The sequence below is a fragment of the Poecilia mexicana genome, unplaced genomic scaffold (assembly GCF_051168715.1).
Source record: "Poecilia mexicana isolate PSO_F unplaced genomic scaffold, ASM5116871v1 scaffold_19, whole genome shotgun sequence".
Classification (NCBI taxonomy): Eukaryota; Metazoa; Chordata; class Actinopteri; order Cyprinodontiformes; family Poeciliidae; genus Poecilia; species Poecilia mexicana.
The window spans coordinates 8,488,471-8,507,194 of NW_028263388.1; the positions used below are offsets into that span (position 1 = coordinate 8,488,471).

The 18,724-nt window shown below is 40.8% G+C and overlaps 1 protein-coding gene across 1 annotated transcript in view; it reads right to left on the reverse strand.

Moving 5' to 3' along the window:
- Positions 1-46: 46 nt before the first annotated feature.
- The window catches only part of myocd (myocardin), a 33,229-nt gene continuing 14,551 nt past the window's right edge, over positions 47-18,724 (reverse strand). Inside the window, exons 3-12 of the mRNA XM_088000938.1 lie at positions 11,839-12,023; positions 11,097-11,201; positions 10,699-11,018; positions 10,380-10,536; positions 9,738-10,286; positions 9,148-9,645; positions 8,587-8,733; positions 8,103-8,231; positions 6,669-6,726; positions 47-6,403 (exon numbers count right to left, since the gene is read on the reverse strand). Of these exons, the coding sequence (XP_087857064.1) occupies positions 5,862-6,403; positions 6,669-6,726; positions 8,103-8,231; positions 8,587-8,733; positions 9,148-9,645; positions 9,738-10,286; positions 10,380-10,536; positions 10,699-11,018; positions 11,097-11,201; positions 11,839-12,023 (2,690 nt within the window). The 3' untranslated portion in view covers positions 47-5,861. The remainder of the gene's footprint in view (positions 6,404-6,668; positions 6,727-8,102; positions 8,232-8,586; positions 8,734-9,147; positions 9,646-9,737; positions 10,287-10,379; positions 10,537-10,698; positions 11,019-11,096; positions 11,202-11,838; positions 12,024-18,724) is intronic.

The following is an 18,724-nucleotide window of genomic DNA, read 5'->3' on the forward strand; positions in this document are numbered from 1 at the left end:
TGTGTGCTGCTTAGGAACACGAATTAAAAAAAAAAACTGAAAATACTTAGCTGTGTTCATTTTTATTGCTCTTTCAGCTGTATACAGAAATAAATCCACAATACCCTTTTTTTTTATAACAATAGACAAAAGGCAAGTTGGTGGCCAAGCAACATGGAAGCTTCTGTCAGATGTGTTTTTTTTTTTTGTTTTTTTTTTTTGCTTTCTGGCCTTGAATAAGGGGAATTATTGCGAATAAGGCCAGATGGGTGAACAGGACTGGAAAACATATTTAAGACAGAACGTGAGAACAACTTTGAATGTGATGGAATCAAACCGTGTAAACCATTAAACATGTCCATAGGTAAAGCGTAAAACGGTCAAAAATGATAAAGTCAAACCGGATTTTACAGAGTAGACTTGTCATACACATATTTTCACTTTCATTTCCACTTCGTATTTATGGCAGCAACAGTTCAATATCCGACTCGAGGATAATGCTATATTCTAATTACTCGACTCTTAGTTTGGATCTCAGGATTAACAGTTTTCAAAAATCAGACAATAAAGGCACATGTTCATAAATACATGTCTGACTGAATTATTGACACTGAAAGCCATCAGAAAGGCAAACAAACATCTTAAGAGTAAGCAACTTTCTTACTCAGGTCAGCCATATTGGATATGTTTTGGAGTTTCGAGGTCATTACAGTAGGGAACCCCGCCTCCAGCTTGGAACCTGAAAATTCATCTTTCAGGACGCACCTTTGGCCGTCACTCTGATTACATCTATAATGTTCTTTTCCATTCATGAGGCTCTGGAATGGAAAAGAAAAGCAGCTCCAATACTGTTTCTTCATCCATTTACCAAAAAATGCATGGAGAACTATACAGAACTATGTCAAAGTGGCAACGACTGCAGATACAGGATGTTATGGATAACAAAAATAAATCCTGTCAGTTTCTCGCCCAAATTCAAACATCTTAAATAATACACTTTTACTAAAGTTATACCTTTATATTGAGTCATACTTGTTTGGAAAAAAAATCAAGAATGGGACAGATTTCCTAGCAAGGATAGTTTTGGCAAATAAAACAGAGGGTAATGGTGAATTGGATTTAATTTGGAATGTTAAATGGAAAGGTCTGATGAGTGCAAAAAGTAGATTAAATTTAGCCCCATCAAAGTCAACATATTTGGGGATTATTTGCTGTGTCTTCTCCAACAAAAAGAGAAGAGACACCTGTGCTAGCTGCTTTAGGAATGCTAATTCCTAGCTAATTGCTAATTAGCATTCCTAAAGCAGCCAGGACGGGTTTACCTACAAGTCCCAGATCTTTATATTTTCAAATATACAATATAAATGAGAGCTTAGCTTAGCGGATGTCTAAATCAAGTTTCAAACCTATAATTTACATCTATATTTAACCTTATATTAGCATTTTAATAATGTCAGGTCAAATTAATTCACTCCTTGTTAAAGCTAAAAGCTAAGAAGTCAGATAAAATGTGATAGCAGTTTAAGTTCAAGAGCATTTATGGCTTGAATTTCCAGCCAGCAGTTCTGTCTGGAATTTATGATTCACACTGAATTATTACAATTTTTCCATCGCAAATGTTCTACATGTATTTTCCATCATCCAAACAACCAAACTTGCCCAAAATTTCCCTTTTGGCTCTAAACCAATGCTTCCCACACATTGATATAACATTGTGTCAAATTTCTATAAAATAGTTTATAGAAATTATGACTAGAAATTTGTCAAGCTGCATTTTAATTTCGGTTAGTGCTTTTTTTTTTGGCCACCTCGTGATTTACAGACCTTGGTTATGCCTTCTAGGGGTTTTCATCAGATATACAGTGTTGAAACCAGAGATATGCACATTGTATAAAAAGGAAAACAATTCTCTGACATTCAATACAACTGAACCTTTAAGGTAAGTTAGGATTACAATTATTTATATTAGCTAAATGCAATAATGATGACTTTTGGGATTTTATTTTATCACTTTCATCAAATTCAGAGGTTTATGCACACCAAGGTTATTATTTTATTTACTTTAAAAAAGTCCAGATGGTAATGTCAAGGCTTTATGAGCTTCAGATATGTTCATATTCAATTGAATGCAGTTTAAGCCAATCCCTAAAAGAACATTACTCCCTTGTGTGACATTATGAAAAAGAAACTAAAGAAATCAGCCAAGATACCTAGAAGAGAGTTATGGACCTCTACAAGAAAGGTTAATTTTTGGGTAACATGAGCCTGACTTTTAACAAAAGTTAAAAAAAATAAATAAATAAAATAAAAGAAATACATTGTGAAGATGCTGTCTGAATCTGGTGAGATGTTATTCACATCGAAAGGTTTTGAAAGGCCACTCAGAGTCACTGTTCCAAAAAGGAGATTAAAGAAAAACACTACAATTTGTAAAGGCCTTAACTTTTGGAGACATGCCATGGACTCAGGAGAAACTAAAATCGAAAAGTTGGCCATAACGATCTTTTGTTACATTTGTGGGAAGAAGAGGGAATCGAACATAAAGTATAAGGTGGACATCTGGTATTTGTAGGGGTTAGGGACCACAGCTGCCTAACCCCTGTAGCTGTAGCTGGACCCCAGGAAAATCAGACTCCTTATAAAACATATTTGCATATTTTAATAGTTCACACACCAAATATACCATAATATTCATTACCAGGCACAGAAGTTAATATTTATTCTTCATTATTTCAGCTCTTGTGGGTACAACCAATCAGCACAGAGGAAAAATAAACGCTCCTTCCTGTATTAACTGCTTTGCAAACAATAGCAATAGCAGCGGTGGGCCGACAGAGCCAATAAAGCCTTCTCTTCAGGCCTATCAGAATCCCTAAGATGTTTACAACCCAAATTCTAACTTTTGTTCAGTTAAGTTTTATTAACTTACTTCCAAAAAATTAATAAAACTTATTTAAGTGAGACGTTTTTTGTTGTTTTTTTTTTTTGTTTGTTTGTTTTTTAACAACGTCTCACTTGGCTGCACGGCTTCCCATACAAGTCGGCATGGATGATCGGTGTTGCGTCCAATCAGAATCTGTACAACAGGCTTACGTTCAGTAAACGAACAGAACGGTTCTTTTAACCAATCAGCTTTCAGGTTCGCTGATTCACAACACTCGCTCGAAGTGGTGTCAGAGGTTTTCCGCCGTCTGATTGGACGGTCAGAGTGAAGCTGTAGCAAAATCGTTAAGTTTTGCTAACAAAGCACATCGCCAGGAAACTGTTGCTCTTGTTAATGTGTGTGAAATTATTTTTTATTTTGTATCCAATGTCTTAAGAAGATGCAGAAGCTCATCTGCTCTCATGATAAAAGAAGAAATATAAATTTTCATGGCACTTTTTCTGAACAACTTGATATCGCGAAGACCGGGAAGTCTCAGGCGTGAGCGGTAACACTTTATTAAATGGCTAGGATTTGTCAAAAATACAAGGCCATAGAGAAGGACTTGTTGATGGAACTGAAACGTGATTGAGGTTTGTCTTCGCAAAAAGAAGAAGATGGATTTTGTCTGTGAAGAAATAATCTGCAACTGAGTGAGTATTATGTGCTTTATTTTTGTTCTTTTTTGGGACAATTGGATGTAGTGCAGATGTTTGGAGGTGTCTAAATTAGATTTTTTTTGTTATAACAATAGTATTCACTCACAAAAGGTGAAAAACTCATAATTAATTATTAGGCTAATTGATAAACAAACGGTGCTGCAAATTATGTCGACCCACTTATATCTATATATCTTCTCTCTATATTTAATTGGATAGGGCTCAGGTACGGTATTTAGGATTCACGTGGTCACTCAGGACGCATTTAAATACGTGGTTTGGATGTTGCATTTAGACCAGGATACTTGAAATCCGAAAACCCAATACTAACGTTTATGTAAGGACTGAACAAACCTTTGTAATACCTGAACCCTGTTATATTGCGTTTTTTGTTTTCTATACTATAGTGTTGGTGGTTTGTATACTTGTAAGGCCATAGTGGTGGATTAAATCAGCAAAGTCCCTATGAAGGCCCAGGTACCAAATGCATGGCCTGCCACTGGTGTAAGTGGCATTGCTTCTAGGTATTTCGGCTTCCCCAGCTGAAAAGGTGTGCGTGAGCAAGTTCTGTCAGGAGGAATGGGCCATGATTTCAGCAAACTAGTGTGAGAAACTTGTCAGGACGCCCAAAAATATCAATTCAAGTTTGAAGGCAGTTTAAAGGTAATTCTATCAAATCCTCTCTCACCCCTCAAACATTATATAATCTTCTGACATAAAAGTAGCATAAATGTCAGACAATAGAAATAAAAATTATTGTATTTTTATCCAATATGTGTAAAAATTTGCTTTCTGCTGCAAGAACTTTGGAATATTATGGGATTGACAATGTTGTATAGCCTAGACATTGCTTTGTGGATGATGCTACATATTTATAACACATACAGGTGTCTTCGTGTATTTTCTTTCAATACATTCAGAAGATACTATAGAAATTCAAACTCTTACTTTTTAGAGTGTTCAGAACATTACTGATCTGAGTCATGTTGAGCAGACCTGCTCAACATGGCTGCTGCTGCTGGCTGTAGGGGGAGTTTTTAGAAATATTCACAGTTAAGATTTGAATATATTACATTTTTTTTCTATTCACAAGTGCTTACAATGGACGGTTCACACAATCGATAATTGTCATTTGAGATAACGCGGCTTTTTAGGTCGGCTTCTTCGCTTTTCCTCACATTTTGAAACTGCTTAGCCTAAAAGAGTCAGTGGTCCAAAAAATATATATAATTTTTGGTTACATCAAGAAAGTATCAAAGGAATGTCAGCATAAATACAACATCAAGTATAAATACAAAATCACAAAATAAATAAATGTGATCAACTTTGAAATAGAGATGTTGCAATTTAAGAGGACAAAAATTACATATAAAATTATCTGTTTTTTTTTTTAGATTACTTTTTGTAGCTTTTAAAATGCCTCTTAGCTTTTGTAGAGTCATCAGTACAAAGCTGGGAATTTTTATTCATAAGCATGTTTTGCAGGTAAGGCACAGTTTGTCTCTTGGTTTAAACTGATAAGACCAAAGATTCCTCAGACATCGCTTTCCCCTTTATGTCTTCCTGAACATAAATATGTCAGAAACTGTAGATATGTATAAAAAACAACAACAACCATTCCTATATTCAAAGCTCAAGCAAACTGTGACAAATGTGTATTAAGCAAGAGGTGCTCTGTGAGGTTTTATATATATATATATATATGTACCATATTTACATCAAAGGTTGTATTATACACTTCATTTTTGGGTTGTACTTTCTCCCACACCTTTGACAACAGCATGTAGATGTGAGATTTTCCAAAACTGTTGTGATATTTACAATTTGGCCGCTTCTATGAAATCCAGATATTCTTGTTAGTCTTTTGGGGGGATTTTTCTTTCTTTTTTTCCAGTAACACAAATATTCACTCTGTAGGTATGCAGTGATTGGCAAATTCCGTCTTCAAGTCTAGGTGGTGTAACACTGATGGTGCGTACAGAAAGTACTACACGTGTCCACTGTCAGTCCTCAACTCAGTGACAGTTGTGCGCATCAATGTTCAAAATGGACACAAATTGTATCAAAAAGCACCTGGGTTTTTTCTTTTTGGTTACGATGACATTGGTGGAAAATAAGTTCAGTAAAGTTAAGATTCAAGATAAAATGTCATAACATCTCTTTAGGCTGTCAAACTTCAGACGACTAAACAAAATAATATTCCACTGTACGACAGCAAAGAGGAACTTCTCACACTTAGATTAAAGCCATCTAGGGAAGAATTCAATAGTTCTTTGGTATTAATGTTGGCATTATTGCTTTCACCAATGCTCCAGTTGAAGGTCCATGGCAGAGTTCAAGTTAATGTCCGTCACATCCAGGAACTCTGTGTTAAAGATACTGGGTGCACTGGGCTGAGCAGCGCCGCCGAAAGCAGTCGCGGAACTGGGAGGCGTCAGGTCCAGCCACTCCATGGTTTCCCACGGCGTCTCGCTAAAGGCCATGCTGACCATCCCCTGGACCTCAGGGACGGCGAACACCTTACTGCTACCAGGCGACAGAGGCGTGTCTAGCCGATCTCTGTTGGTCTGGAGTTTGTCCTGCTGGGAATGTTGGGGGCGGCAGTGGTGGCTGTGGAGGCTGCTGTACTCTTCGGCATCTCTGTTCCCTTCCTCTTCCTGGTGTCCGTCCTCGGTGGCCATTTTAAGGAGCCCCATCTCCCCTCCCCGTCCCATAGGGTTACCCAGCAGAGTCTGCAGGTGGCTCTCGGTGGCGTGATTGGCAGCATGGTCGTAGGGTATCTGGTTGGGGGACAGGTGCTCGTAGTGCCAGTGGAACCTTGGGATGAGGAGGCCGGGACACCCTGGGGACACAGTAATGTGAGGCACAACTTGTGTTACAGAGGACCTCTCCCTCTCTTCTCTTGCGTTAGCTGGCATCTCTTAAGGAGAAAGGAAAGGATGGATTGTCTTAGCATTTCGAGGAAGTGGATGCCAACATTTCCCATAAAACTCAGATTTTATTTTTTTGTCTGGTGTTTTACATCAGATTTACAAGCTGTTTTTACTCCCAGGACTAATTTTGGGGGCGACTAGACTTTATAAAAGCTACACAGACATTCTGCTTACCTCCACTTTCTATGAGCACGTCCAACAGTTCATCCATCTGCTGACTCCGGGTCATTTGCTGAAAGTGCAATAGAGAGAAATTCTTATCAATCAGCTGTTTGGATCACTCAGCTTTGACGTGAGTGCATTCAATAATTTCCCATTATAAGCTCCAGAAGTCCCTTAAACCTTCAGAGGGGAAGCATGAAAATTAAGGAAGCATGATATATCGGCATCAACAATGTTATCAACTGATTTTTAGTAATTTTTTTAACTTATCGGTATCGGTTTAAGTAAAACTGGGCTGATATTTTCAACCAACTTTTATTTCCTTCTGGTTGATATTTGTGTGTGTATCAGTCCAAATTTTTTATACATGTATCCCTAATGAAAATGGTTGTAAATTGGACCTCAGTACAAGTCAAAATAAATTCTTGAAGCAGGTTCTGATGGTTTCCACTGGAAATACATTAAACAATGTCTCTTTGTGAAGCATGCTACTGGTAACCAATGATCTAGTACTGGAGTCTTCAAATCCAGTGCTCAAGGACTGGTGTGTTCTCTGCTTCAACACATCTGTGTCAAATAACCACGTCATTAGCAGGTCTTTGGAGAACTTGCCTGGATACAAAGGAGGTAAATCTTCCATTTGATTCAGGTGCGTTTGACAAGGGACATCTGTAAAAGTTACATGGTACCGGCCGTTGGCGACTAGGTTTGAAGATTCCTGGTTTACTAGTGCTGGGTGTTGGTGCCTTTCTCCACGGGCAAGAGGGGTTGTACACCCTGGCAGGTCACCAGTATTTAGTGAATCTAGTGCAAGTAAAATAAATATCCCAAATGTTGTAGGGACATATGTCCACATATTTCAGTGCCCTGTATAGTGGAACCCCGCCTATTTGCAGATCTGTATCTGATGTCTATGTCTGTAGAACGAAACTCAAAATTATTTGTGGATTTTTACGGAGAGCTCATCTAAAATATTTGAAATTAAATGCAGCATGGGAAGCTGAATTACCAAGGTGTGATGTTACTTCACATGCTATTGGCTGGAGTTTTTCAAAGCAGCAAATCCAGAAGCTCCATTTATTTTCTTTGGCACTCATTGAATGTAGCTCCAAGAGTGTAAATGAGTAAGACTTTATTTTTTCTTATTTGGTATTTTTGATAAGACAACTAAAGAGAATTTACACAAAAACATGCATGTTTCCTGGCAACTTTGCAAACTCAATCTTTAGGAAAAATCTTGTTTCAGACTTGTCAGAAGGGTTTGAATGTTCATGCAGTGATAGAAGCAATGATTGGGACAAACAGGTGAGACAAAAGTGATGGATTGTCTGAGACACAAAAACAAGAAAAGAGAGAAGAAAACTGTAATTGGAACCGCACAAATTTAAATGAATTCCCTGGCCAGCAAACTCCACTAATTTTCTTTTAGCATAGAATTGAGTTTACCTGCTTCACTGCATCCTCATAGCATGGGGGCTGTCTTAAGTCAGATGCATCTGAATCTGAGCTACTGAAGGCAGGGGGGGAGACCTGGCACTTTTGGCCAACATGCCGGGAAGATGGCAATGCTGACATCTATATGAGAAATAAGTGAAAAGTGTCATTAGCATGTGGTAGGGGAGCTCACGAAGTTAGAGATGCAGAAGAAACACCAGAAATTAGGGCTCCACGTCTGAGTAACCTCGTCACAGTTGTTATGTAAAGATTAATTGGCGTTTCAAATGGGTTTACTCGTGTAAAAGAGTGTGATAACATGTAACAGATATGAGAAGAGGGACAATGAGCCTCATACCAAGGAGACAATTCAGAGACAGGTCAGAAATGAACAAAGAGAAGGAGGAAACGGCATGGATGGGAGGTGATTCAGTTAGATAACACAACCTGACAAATGTTACAACAAGACAAACATTCAGATCTTTTACACCTTTACCTTTGGTTGCATATTCTGACTCTCGGCCTTGATGGGGCCGCTGTGGTTAAGACCACAGTCAGGTGAGCTGGGAAATGCAGCCTGAAGGCTTCTTTGGTCCGAAGGATAAGAGCAGTTTAACGGCTGGCTACCAGTCCTCTGCTGCACCTGCAGCAGGCAGGATGTAACGTCAATCAATTAGATCAATCAAAGATTTAGAGTTCATAGAAGAAAGGCTCATAAATGGAAACAACCATTCTGTAAAATTATTTGTTGAAGTTTAAAAAGTATATCACTTTCCAGATTTTGTCATGTTTCAACAAACTTCCAAGAATTTTGGAGTATTTCATGTGAAAGATTAACACAAAGAAGCACTTCACTGAAGTGAAAGTTAAGATTATACATGGTTCCTAAAATGTTTTACAGATAAAGATTTCTTTGGGTCTCTTTAGCTCCCCTGTAACGTCCTTCACGTTTTGTGAATGATTTTCTCATGGCGATCACTGAATGAGCCATTCTGATTCATGAATGTGCTTTGAGTACACCCTAAACATAGCTTTATGTTTAGGGTGTACTTTGTACCTGCATGTTGTGACCTCTGCCTTGTCCATGGGGGTGTCCACAACTGTCTCTCCCCAGCAGAGGAGACAGCAGGTAGGGGCTATTAGGCGACGGAGGCTGGGAGCTGCTGGTGGGTTTTCCGACAGGAGAATCTTGCGGAGAACACTGGGGACTCAGAAAGGCTGACATGGTGGAGGGGCTGGCAGAGGAAGGGTCTGTGTCCATGCATTGTGGCCCACCAGGACCACCCCCTAGATTTGGTATGGGATTGTTGCAGCACCCCATATCGTCCATGCAGCTGCCAGGAGGGCTCTTGAGCTGCTTGGATGAAGACAAGGGACAACTAGAGGACAAGGACATAGGCTCTTGCTTGATTGTCACCCCCAGAAAATGCTGGCCCATCATAGGTGTGGCCTGCTGTTGGTGAAGCATTGAGGAGTGAGGCAGTGGAGGGATGGTGTCCTCAGTCGCTCCAAAGGAGCGTTTCCTCTTGTGAAGTTGCATTTTCAGTTCTTCAACCTAGCAAGTATGATCAGAGGTGGATTGGTCAAAGTGCGACTGGCTAATATCGGTATTGGTAAAGTACAACATCTCATTAGGGAGTTCCTCACCTGTCTTTGCTCCTGGTGCAATTTCCACGTCAGCTCCTCGATGACCCTCTGCTTCTCCACCAGCATCTTATCTTTTTCGGCTTCCAGACTTCCATCATTCCTTTCGTCCTCTCCCACTCTCTGGTTCCCTCCACACACCCTGGAACCTCCTCCTCCTGCACCCAGGCCATCCTCTATGGCAGTTTGGGTCGGGGATGGCTGCAGGTTGAACTGGTTTGGAGAGGACATTGGCACATCACTGAAGCTGTCTGGGAGGGAGCCACTGAGAGACAGATCAGAGGAGGCCGGAGAGATGGGCGGCGTGGAAGAGGTACTTGGGAAGGGAAAGTATCCTCCCTGCGACAGATTGCTGGAGGAAGATGGGGACTGGTAGGAAGACAGGGAACCAGTGGGTGTGACTGGAAAAGTTAAAGTTGTGATGTCGGAGGACCCTGACGGTGAGGAGTCCGCGTTGGAGTCCCTAAAGGGCCGGAGTCGTTCGATGAGGGCCTGTTTGGTCCCTGAAACAGGCATGCCGCGAATGCGCAAGTGTTGCCTGAGCTCGGAAACCTTACAAGACAAAATATAGAAACAATATAAATACAGAATAACTGTTAAAATTAAAGCATGTAACTTTGACTTTTAATTGCTAATAAGGCTTACTTTAAGGTCATCCAGATTAGCAGGTAGTGGACCAACTTTGACAGGTGAAACGTTGTTTTGATTGGGAAATGTGTTCTTGATGGGAGAAGAGGAGTTGCTGTTCGAGTTGCTGGCAGGACCACTAGAGGCGCAAGATGGCACCTGCTCACTGTTGCCCCTGGAAACAGAACATTGAAACAGATCAATCTCTGGGAAAAACATAAGGTTTCCTTATGAACAACAAAATAGCCAGTCTTCTGTAGCTAGTCTTTATTGGACATCATCTCCAATCTGACGTCTTTCAATGGCAGAGGTCAATTTTGTAAGTGGTGTGACTTACTTCTGGGTGCTGGCTGGCAGCTGAGGCTGGTAGCTGAAGGTGGGCTGTCTCTGCTGGGCATGGGCCTGCATGGAGTGTATGTGCTGCTGTTGTGGCTGCTGCATCTGTGAATGTGTGTGAGTATGTTTCTGCTGGCTGAGGATCTGAAGCTGCAGGAACAGCTGCTGCTGCTGCAGGAGTCGGGCATAGGCTGAGTCCATGGGCGGAGGAGACTTCTCCACCTTTTGGTCTGGAGGAATGTACTGGTGGTACTTGAGCTTCTTTACTTTTGGCTTCACATCTTTGGGCTTCTTATGTCGGTTCTTGTCCGACGTCTTGGACTGTTCAGAAAAGGGAAGCGAAACTGGTCGGTTGGCACGTCAAAAGGACGATGACAACAAGATTCAAAGATTGCTAACCTTGACTATTGCAGGAACCGGTATTGGTGGAGCTACCTGGTTGGTGTTAGGGGAAGACAGACCTTCTTCCTGGCTTTGGTCTGGCGGGCCTCTGGTTGCACTACCCTGTGAAAATACCACACCCATCTATATGTATTGATATTGCAATGACAAATGTGATTTGACATATTGTGCAGCTCTACTCTTTGGATTAATAAAATACCTCCATGAATAATTTTTTTGTAGAAAACACATAAAGCTCGACATGGGACTAAGATAAAATTAGAAATCATTCATTTATATTTCATCAAAGACGTTTAGAATAATCAGTCGGGCTTTTATTGAGTATTTAGGAGACAGGAATTAAGTGGGAAAAAACCCCAACAACAAGCGGCAGAAATCTACTGAGCAGAACTAATGACACCAATATATATTTTGGAAAAAGATCACTAGTAAGCACCTGTTTTTATACATCTTCACTTCTATGTAAGCACTGTAAAAGTATTCAGAAGTATTTTTCAACATGAATCAGCCATAAGTGTAACTCCTTGATTGCAAGTTTCACATAAAGTATCCTAGTCAGCTACATTTCTTATTTCTTGTTACCATTGTTGGCATCAATACATCGAAATCCAGTTTAACAGTTAGGGTAGTGGACTTCACTCTGTCACCACAGGAGGGCAGTAGAGGCACGAATGTGAGAAGGTACTGGCAAGAGACTGACAGAAGGATGAAAAAAGACAGGCAAAGCGATGGGTTGTACCTGTCGTGGGCTGGTGAGGGCAGGTGAGGAGGAGGAGGAGGCCGTACTGCCGACGGCGTCAGATGAAGGGCAGGCTGAGCCCTGTGACTCATCACTGTGGTTCTGCTCCGGAGACAGACTCTCGCTGCTGCTGTCCTCCTCAAAGGCATACGAGTCCTCCTGCTTGGGGAACTTGCCATGGTTCACTGTGGGAGGAACAAAAATAGAGCGATCAGTTAGCACGTGAAGATTACATCTGCATCCATGACACAACATTTTTGGTTAGGGTTAAACAATGTCAGTACTAACTCACCAGGGAGAAAAGAAATTGCGTGACTCCAGGATCAGATTAATTGTAAACGACCACATTATCAGAAGTGAGACGGACCACAGGAATACTCCACAGATCTGAGCTATAAAATTTGTCTAACCCTTAACATTTGTTTTCTCTGTCAAGTGAGCCGGAAACTAGAGCAACTCTATTGGCAACAGCTCCAATAATGAGAGGAGAGCCAGTTAATTTCAGTTTAACTCTGAACAGGTGGAGAAGTAAAGGCCCTCCAGGGACTGAGGGGAGTGTAATTGTCACAAAGTAATTATGGCAGAATGTTTATTTGTACTTTATACTGCTCTAGAGTACAGTAGAAGCTGAAATGATAGTTGTACAAAGGCGACTACTGAGATTTTGTTAAAACTGCTTCCATTACACTTAAATGATACAATTACTCTTACACTAGCTGTAAATCTGGCATCTGGAGAAAAGTAAACAAAGGTTGTCGTGTTTTAAGTATTGTTTTTGAAGCTTTTTATACATTTATGAACCATAACAGTAAACATTCTGGCTTAAACATAGATGTATTAAATGTAATAGAGCAGTTTTCAGCAATGTTCTGTGTGCACATTTTATGTTTCCCTGTACAAACATCTTTTAGGTTAAGGAAAAGTGTAGGAAATTTCTTTCAGGTAACTAACTGGAAGTGTAGAACAATGGCAGTTGGGAGCTTGTTGCCACATTAAGGGCCCAGCATAGTCGGACTCAGCACACCCAAGAAATTCTGACCTATCACCAATAAGTTTCATATGGACCAGGGGATGAAAAGGTTCCCAGGGGGAGAGAGCGGATTGATGGACCAAATATGTATTGCTTTAGCTTCCTGATTGCTGTTAAGTCTTAACAAGCCACTCTTTGGTACCCTTAAAGTTACAACCTTCAAAACCGTTTCTGGGTTGAAACTCTAACCTAGCATGCTGTGTCAAATCCATACCTCAACCCTGTTGTCTTAAATCAACCCAGCAAAGTAAGAGTGCAACAGTCACCTTAAGATGTTAATGATTTGGGTGTAAAATGAGAATCGTTGCAGAGCCAATATTTTCCTCAAGCATGTAATCGAGAGTATATTTTAGGGAAAACAAGATGTACGGTCTTCCAGCACAGGGGCCCAGTATTCTAATCGTTCTACATCACAACCAGCATATCTGGCTGGTTTAAGTCTGTCACTGACACCTACTACCACACGTCAGACTCGAGGTGTTACGTTGCCCGGATGTGGGATCAACACAACCTACTTTAGTTCTGCCATGAAGCTGATTGGCCCATCAGATAAGGAGCAGAGCTTTGATTGGAGCTGGCAGCAGCTATCAGACAGAGCTGAAGGCACAAAGCCAGAAGAAGGGAAATGGTACAGGTTGTCCTGTATGTGTATGTGTGTGTGAGTGCCTGTGTAAAGGGGTACAAGATTGTCTTTTTGTATCCAAACATGTGACAAGGCTGGAACAGACCCTGGTTTCAGTCACAGCACCAGGCCCACTCTGTGCAACTCGATGACCTTGTAGTAGACACACACCAATACACACAAAGCTGAATACACTGCTCAGTACATAGCATTGTACTTACGGCTATTTCCTCCCACCTGTTCACGTTTAACTCTCAGCACTCAGACACACTGTTGTCCCCGCCTCTGTGACTGTTTAACGTAATTTTCATGTCACCGGGAGATTGAGTTGGCAGAATTACAGGAAACCGGTACGCTGCTGACACTTCCACTTTTTAAGTGACCGGCTTAGCGCTTGCGCCGTTTCTAAATCTGTCGGACAGAGGTCAAACCAATGGGTGGGAGTGTTGGCTATGAAGACAGAGAGCTTTTAGGTGAAAGGTTCATCCTGCGGGCGCAACAGCCCGTCTCTGTCATGTGCCTTAATTGTAGGTGCATTTCTGGAACCAGAGAAAGCTGAAGTTTGGCCAAGGTCATACGTAAACACACACGCAGGTATGTCGGCACAAGTACGTACTCAAGCTTGAGAACACTTCTTCAGAAAAAGACTGGAAGCAAATACAGCTGCTGCCCGTCTTAGTAAAGGCAGCTCTCCTCCTCCTCCACTGTCCTCCAGCTGCCTGCAGCACTTTGGCTCCTTTGTGCAACGTGCTGTGGTGTTAGGAGGACCAGAGCCAAGCAATGTGATGACTAAGACTCAAGGTTCCGGACAAAACTCAGTGGTGATGCCATTAAAATTTACAGATGGTGTCTTTTCCCTGTGACTGCCTATTTTAATAGTTCAAACACAAATATACTTTAATGTGAATTGATAAACAAGTGGAAGCCATCTTAGCACAAATACAGAAGTTAACATCTACAGGTGAATCTGCAAATACTGACGATTTAACCTGAACTGGAAATAATTCCTGTTTTGAACAGTTTTCTCTGTCCTAAAAATAGGGAAGAAAACAGAAATGGGTAAAACCAATAAAGGATGCACTACTGGGCGAATCTTTTGAATATTTTACCCAATAGCTACAACAGATTACGTCACTCATCTAATACGGTATCAAAGGAAAATAAAAGATCTCCTTCTTATATGCTTTATAGTTAATCTAGTGTGCTTCTAAAACCTGCATCTATCTTGTAGTCTGTACAATGACAGCAGTACGCTGTTGTTCCGACGAAGGTCTTTTACAGAGGGAGATGAACTCGAAAGATGCCCGACACCCAACTGTGGAGTCACAAACATCATAAGTTAGCTCATATGCTAGAGCCCACAGCAATACCTTTCTCGACTGAAGGTATAATGTTTATTTCTGCCTGCTGTGGGGACCCACGCCCAAAGGCCATTTCTTAGTAATTTCCTCAGCAAACTTAATTTGATTTAGTCTAACTAGAGTTTCCAGAGAGGAGCTGTCAAAGGGGAGATCAAGATAACGCAGAGTAAGACATCAAGATCATATGAATGAACATAAAAATAATGAGTCTTCTTCCAATGTCTTCGTCATATCATGGACGCCTGGGACAATAACTCTGGAGTAGCTGACTGGGTAGTGTTCATGCTTTGAGACTCCTTTGGAAAGTTTGCTTTGCGTTTTGACCAGTCCATCTACGGCTGTGAATAAGAAAACCCACAAATTAGCCTTTTATTGTCTTTTTTTTTTTAACACCCAAAGCAAGAGTTTCTCATCGCAAAGTCCAGTCTATTCCTTCTGTTTGTCTCCAGTCTGGTTTGGTTTGGCATTCAAGGATAGGAGCTCAAGGCAGTCAAGATGAGGTATATGTCTGATCTGGGAACCTCAGCGCCTCCTTTGAGCTCAGGTACAAAAAAAGTCATCAATAATTTAAGAAAACATGGAAGAACAGCGACAGTACTGAAACTGGAGGAAGAAAAGGAAAACACTCAACGAGGCTACAAATAGGATGTCAGCAACACTTCCTAATAATAGCAAGCATAAATCCAAATCAACATATTGATTGACCTAGCCAAAGTTCAGAAGTATATCTGACAGCAAATTTGTGGGGTTGCCTGAAGAGGGTTGTGGACAAGAGATGTTCTCTCAATTCGAAAGGTTTGAGGAATGTTAGCGGGCAGAGTGGGAAGATGTTGTGAAATGCGGATAGACTTCTATCAAAGAAGAATGAATGCCGAAATTAAGCTAATGCTAATTTTTAATAAACATTGTAGTATACTGCAGAATGTCAAACAGAATCCCAAAAATGTTTTGTAGTGTACAAAAAATGTCATATTAAAGAAAAGGTCATTTTATGCACTCGTCAGTTTACACACTCCACACGTCCAGTCCTTTGATTCCCCCAACAATCAATGTTCCTGTGCTGGATCAGTTCTAATGTGAGTCCTTCAAACACTTTGAGTGGTAGAAAAATAAATGGAGAGGTGGTAATTAAAGGGTTGAGGTTGGTGAGATTCTGAATCTTCCACAGACTCCCTCTCTCTCGTTAAATCCAAGGTAAATAATCAGGGCCAGCGAGAACCTGGCATGGCCTCCGTTCAATCTGCGGCATTCGCCAGGCTGAGTGATTATTCAGCAGAGAGCTGAGAAACTAAATCAGTTTGATTATCCGAGTGCATAAAAGAACAAACGCACTTATTTGGTCAAATATGATTTTAGTTGGAGATTTCAGAGGGATGAGACGGGATTGTGGGCCAAGAAGAAATGAGAGATATGGAGCTTCTGGACATCTAAGGTGGAATATTACTGTTTAATGAAAACTTCATCAGGTATGAAATACTTTATTTGAAAGTAACACACACACACACAAAAAATCATCTAAAATAAGAATGGCGTGTGATAAGAATGATTAAACTTCAGATAAAGCAAATATTGTACTTTATGTCTCACTCAGATCAGACATTTACAATTTCCAGGAGATCAACAGTCCAGGCTTTTCTCCACAGCATGCTTGTGTCTCTAACCACTGGTCTATGGTTGTTTCCAGAGAGTGGAGTGTGAAGTAACCACATCTGGGTCCAGCATTTAACCTCAGTATAACTGGAGATTTTTAGAAAACCATGGCTAATTTTGTTCTGTTAACCACTTCTCTACAATGCTGTCTGTGTGCTATGCATGTAAAACCTAATTAATCACAACAAAAAAGCTAAACCCATTTAATAAAAGTATCAAATAAAGTTAGCGACATTGGCTAATAGTGCCAATTTGTGATGTGCAATTAAACCTGCTTTGCTTTGCCTTCTACAAAGACAGCTAGAAAATAGAATGATGACAGAAATGAATGCAGACCTATGGCAAACCGACAGCTATGTGAAGATTTTTTTCAGATCTAAAACCAGATTTATTATTTGACAGGAAACAATTATATGTCAGGACAGACCATTGAAAAATGTAAAAAGATGCATCAATGATATGAAAGAAGTAGAGACAACAAGGAAGTGGACATACAAAAATATGAATGTATTGGGAAAAGGGAAACAATACAAAGGATCATTGTACTGCAGAATAATTTGTGAAATGTTTTAAAAAGAAAAAGCAATATTATTCAAAACAATTTAGAATTCAGTTCAAATCATGAAAGGAGGAAAAACAAATTTCCTATAACGCATAATGAGCTCAAATGAAGCAGATAATGCAAGTTTAAATTGCAGAAATTAGCAGCAGCATTCAAACATGTAAAATTTTACAATTAAGCATGAATAATAATTCAAGTTGCTTTGCAAGATGTACAAAAGTCTCCGAAAGTTATAACGCACATCTGCTGACAGAGCTGAATGCTGTAAAGGTTGAAAGGTTAAAATAGAACAAGGTCTGCAGCAGGCATTGGTGACCAAACAATTGATCGAAAGAATGTGAATGCTATTTCTTCTGAAATTAGTGAGTGAGGCACTGGTTAAAAGTTGATTAACAGTGGTCAGTTTGTGACCTTAATCTTAGAAAGCCCAAAGCGCATGAACAAGTCCACCTCAGAAACTGAGATTGAAAGGAAAAAGAAGAAGTTGGAGAGGTGTAGTCAAAGTCTTTCATTAAATATGACTGAGATGTTGTGGCATGGCATATCAGGCAGTTAATTCCAGAAAGCCCTTAAATGTGTCCGAGTTAAAATATTTCTATAACAAAGAGTGGATCTAAATTCCTTTAGAACTTCTCACTGTTTATCAGAAGTGTCATGAAGGGCCTGGTTTTCCCGTAATAATTTATTTATGTTTTTGGTGATCTGAAAAATGTTGTCATGACAAACAAAAGCAACGGCAGAAGAAATCTGTGAGGGGGCAAATACGTTTTCGCAGCACTGTATGCCTGCCGAATGACAGTGAGAGGGAAGCTGGATGGGCGAAAAGTGTCTCCATCCAGGTTTAAAGCATCCCCGCCGTGGAGACGAGGATCTTAAGGCACAAGCAGGAAAAAGCACCGTAAACCTGCAGCCAGCTACGGCTCTATTATCTTTATGAGGAAATATTAGATTGGATGTGTGTGTGGAGTCAGACCTGAGGCCAGCAGGGAGACAGTGTGCTCCTATGCAGGCCACACGCCGGTCAGGCCTGAGAGGCTGGGGCGGATTCTTGAATAGTCTAATAAACACCAGATGTTCCCTGGGTAATGTATACACAGACCCTGTGCCGTGTCCATCTTCCCCAGCAGGAATAACACAGCTAGGCCGAGGCAGCCAGCGTTTGAAGATTCACATCTACAGAAGCGGCAACAGGAGGAGGACCGTACCGCCGTCGCCTTTCGGAACGTCTTACTTTCGGTGCCGTTGACAGAATTCTGTAGGAACGGGCGATAAGGAATCCACGGCCTGAGTGAAAAGAAAGTACAAACAGCGCCAACTCACTTCCCTGCAACCGAGAGAGATAAACAGCCAATTGAAATTTCTTTTTTAAAAGAGAGCTCGGGTTCCCGTCGACCAATTGCGTTTCCCCTTGTTGCCTTATCTGTGACAGACTCCTAGAAACTGATAGGGCCTAGCCGGACCTCTGGATTCCGTTCCCCCGCACACTTACTAGGGCTTTATCTGGAGGTTGGAGCCTCTGTGAAATGGCAAACGGTGCCAGAGATATCATTCAACAAATCCCTGGTCTGCTACCCATGTCCCCCAGTCACCTTGTTGATTCTGTATGGGAGGAAAGAAAGGTCTAATGCACTGGCCTTTCTCATCGCTGCTGCCATGTTTGC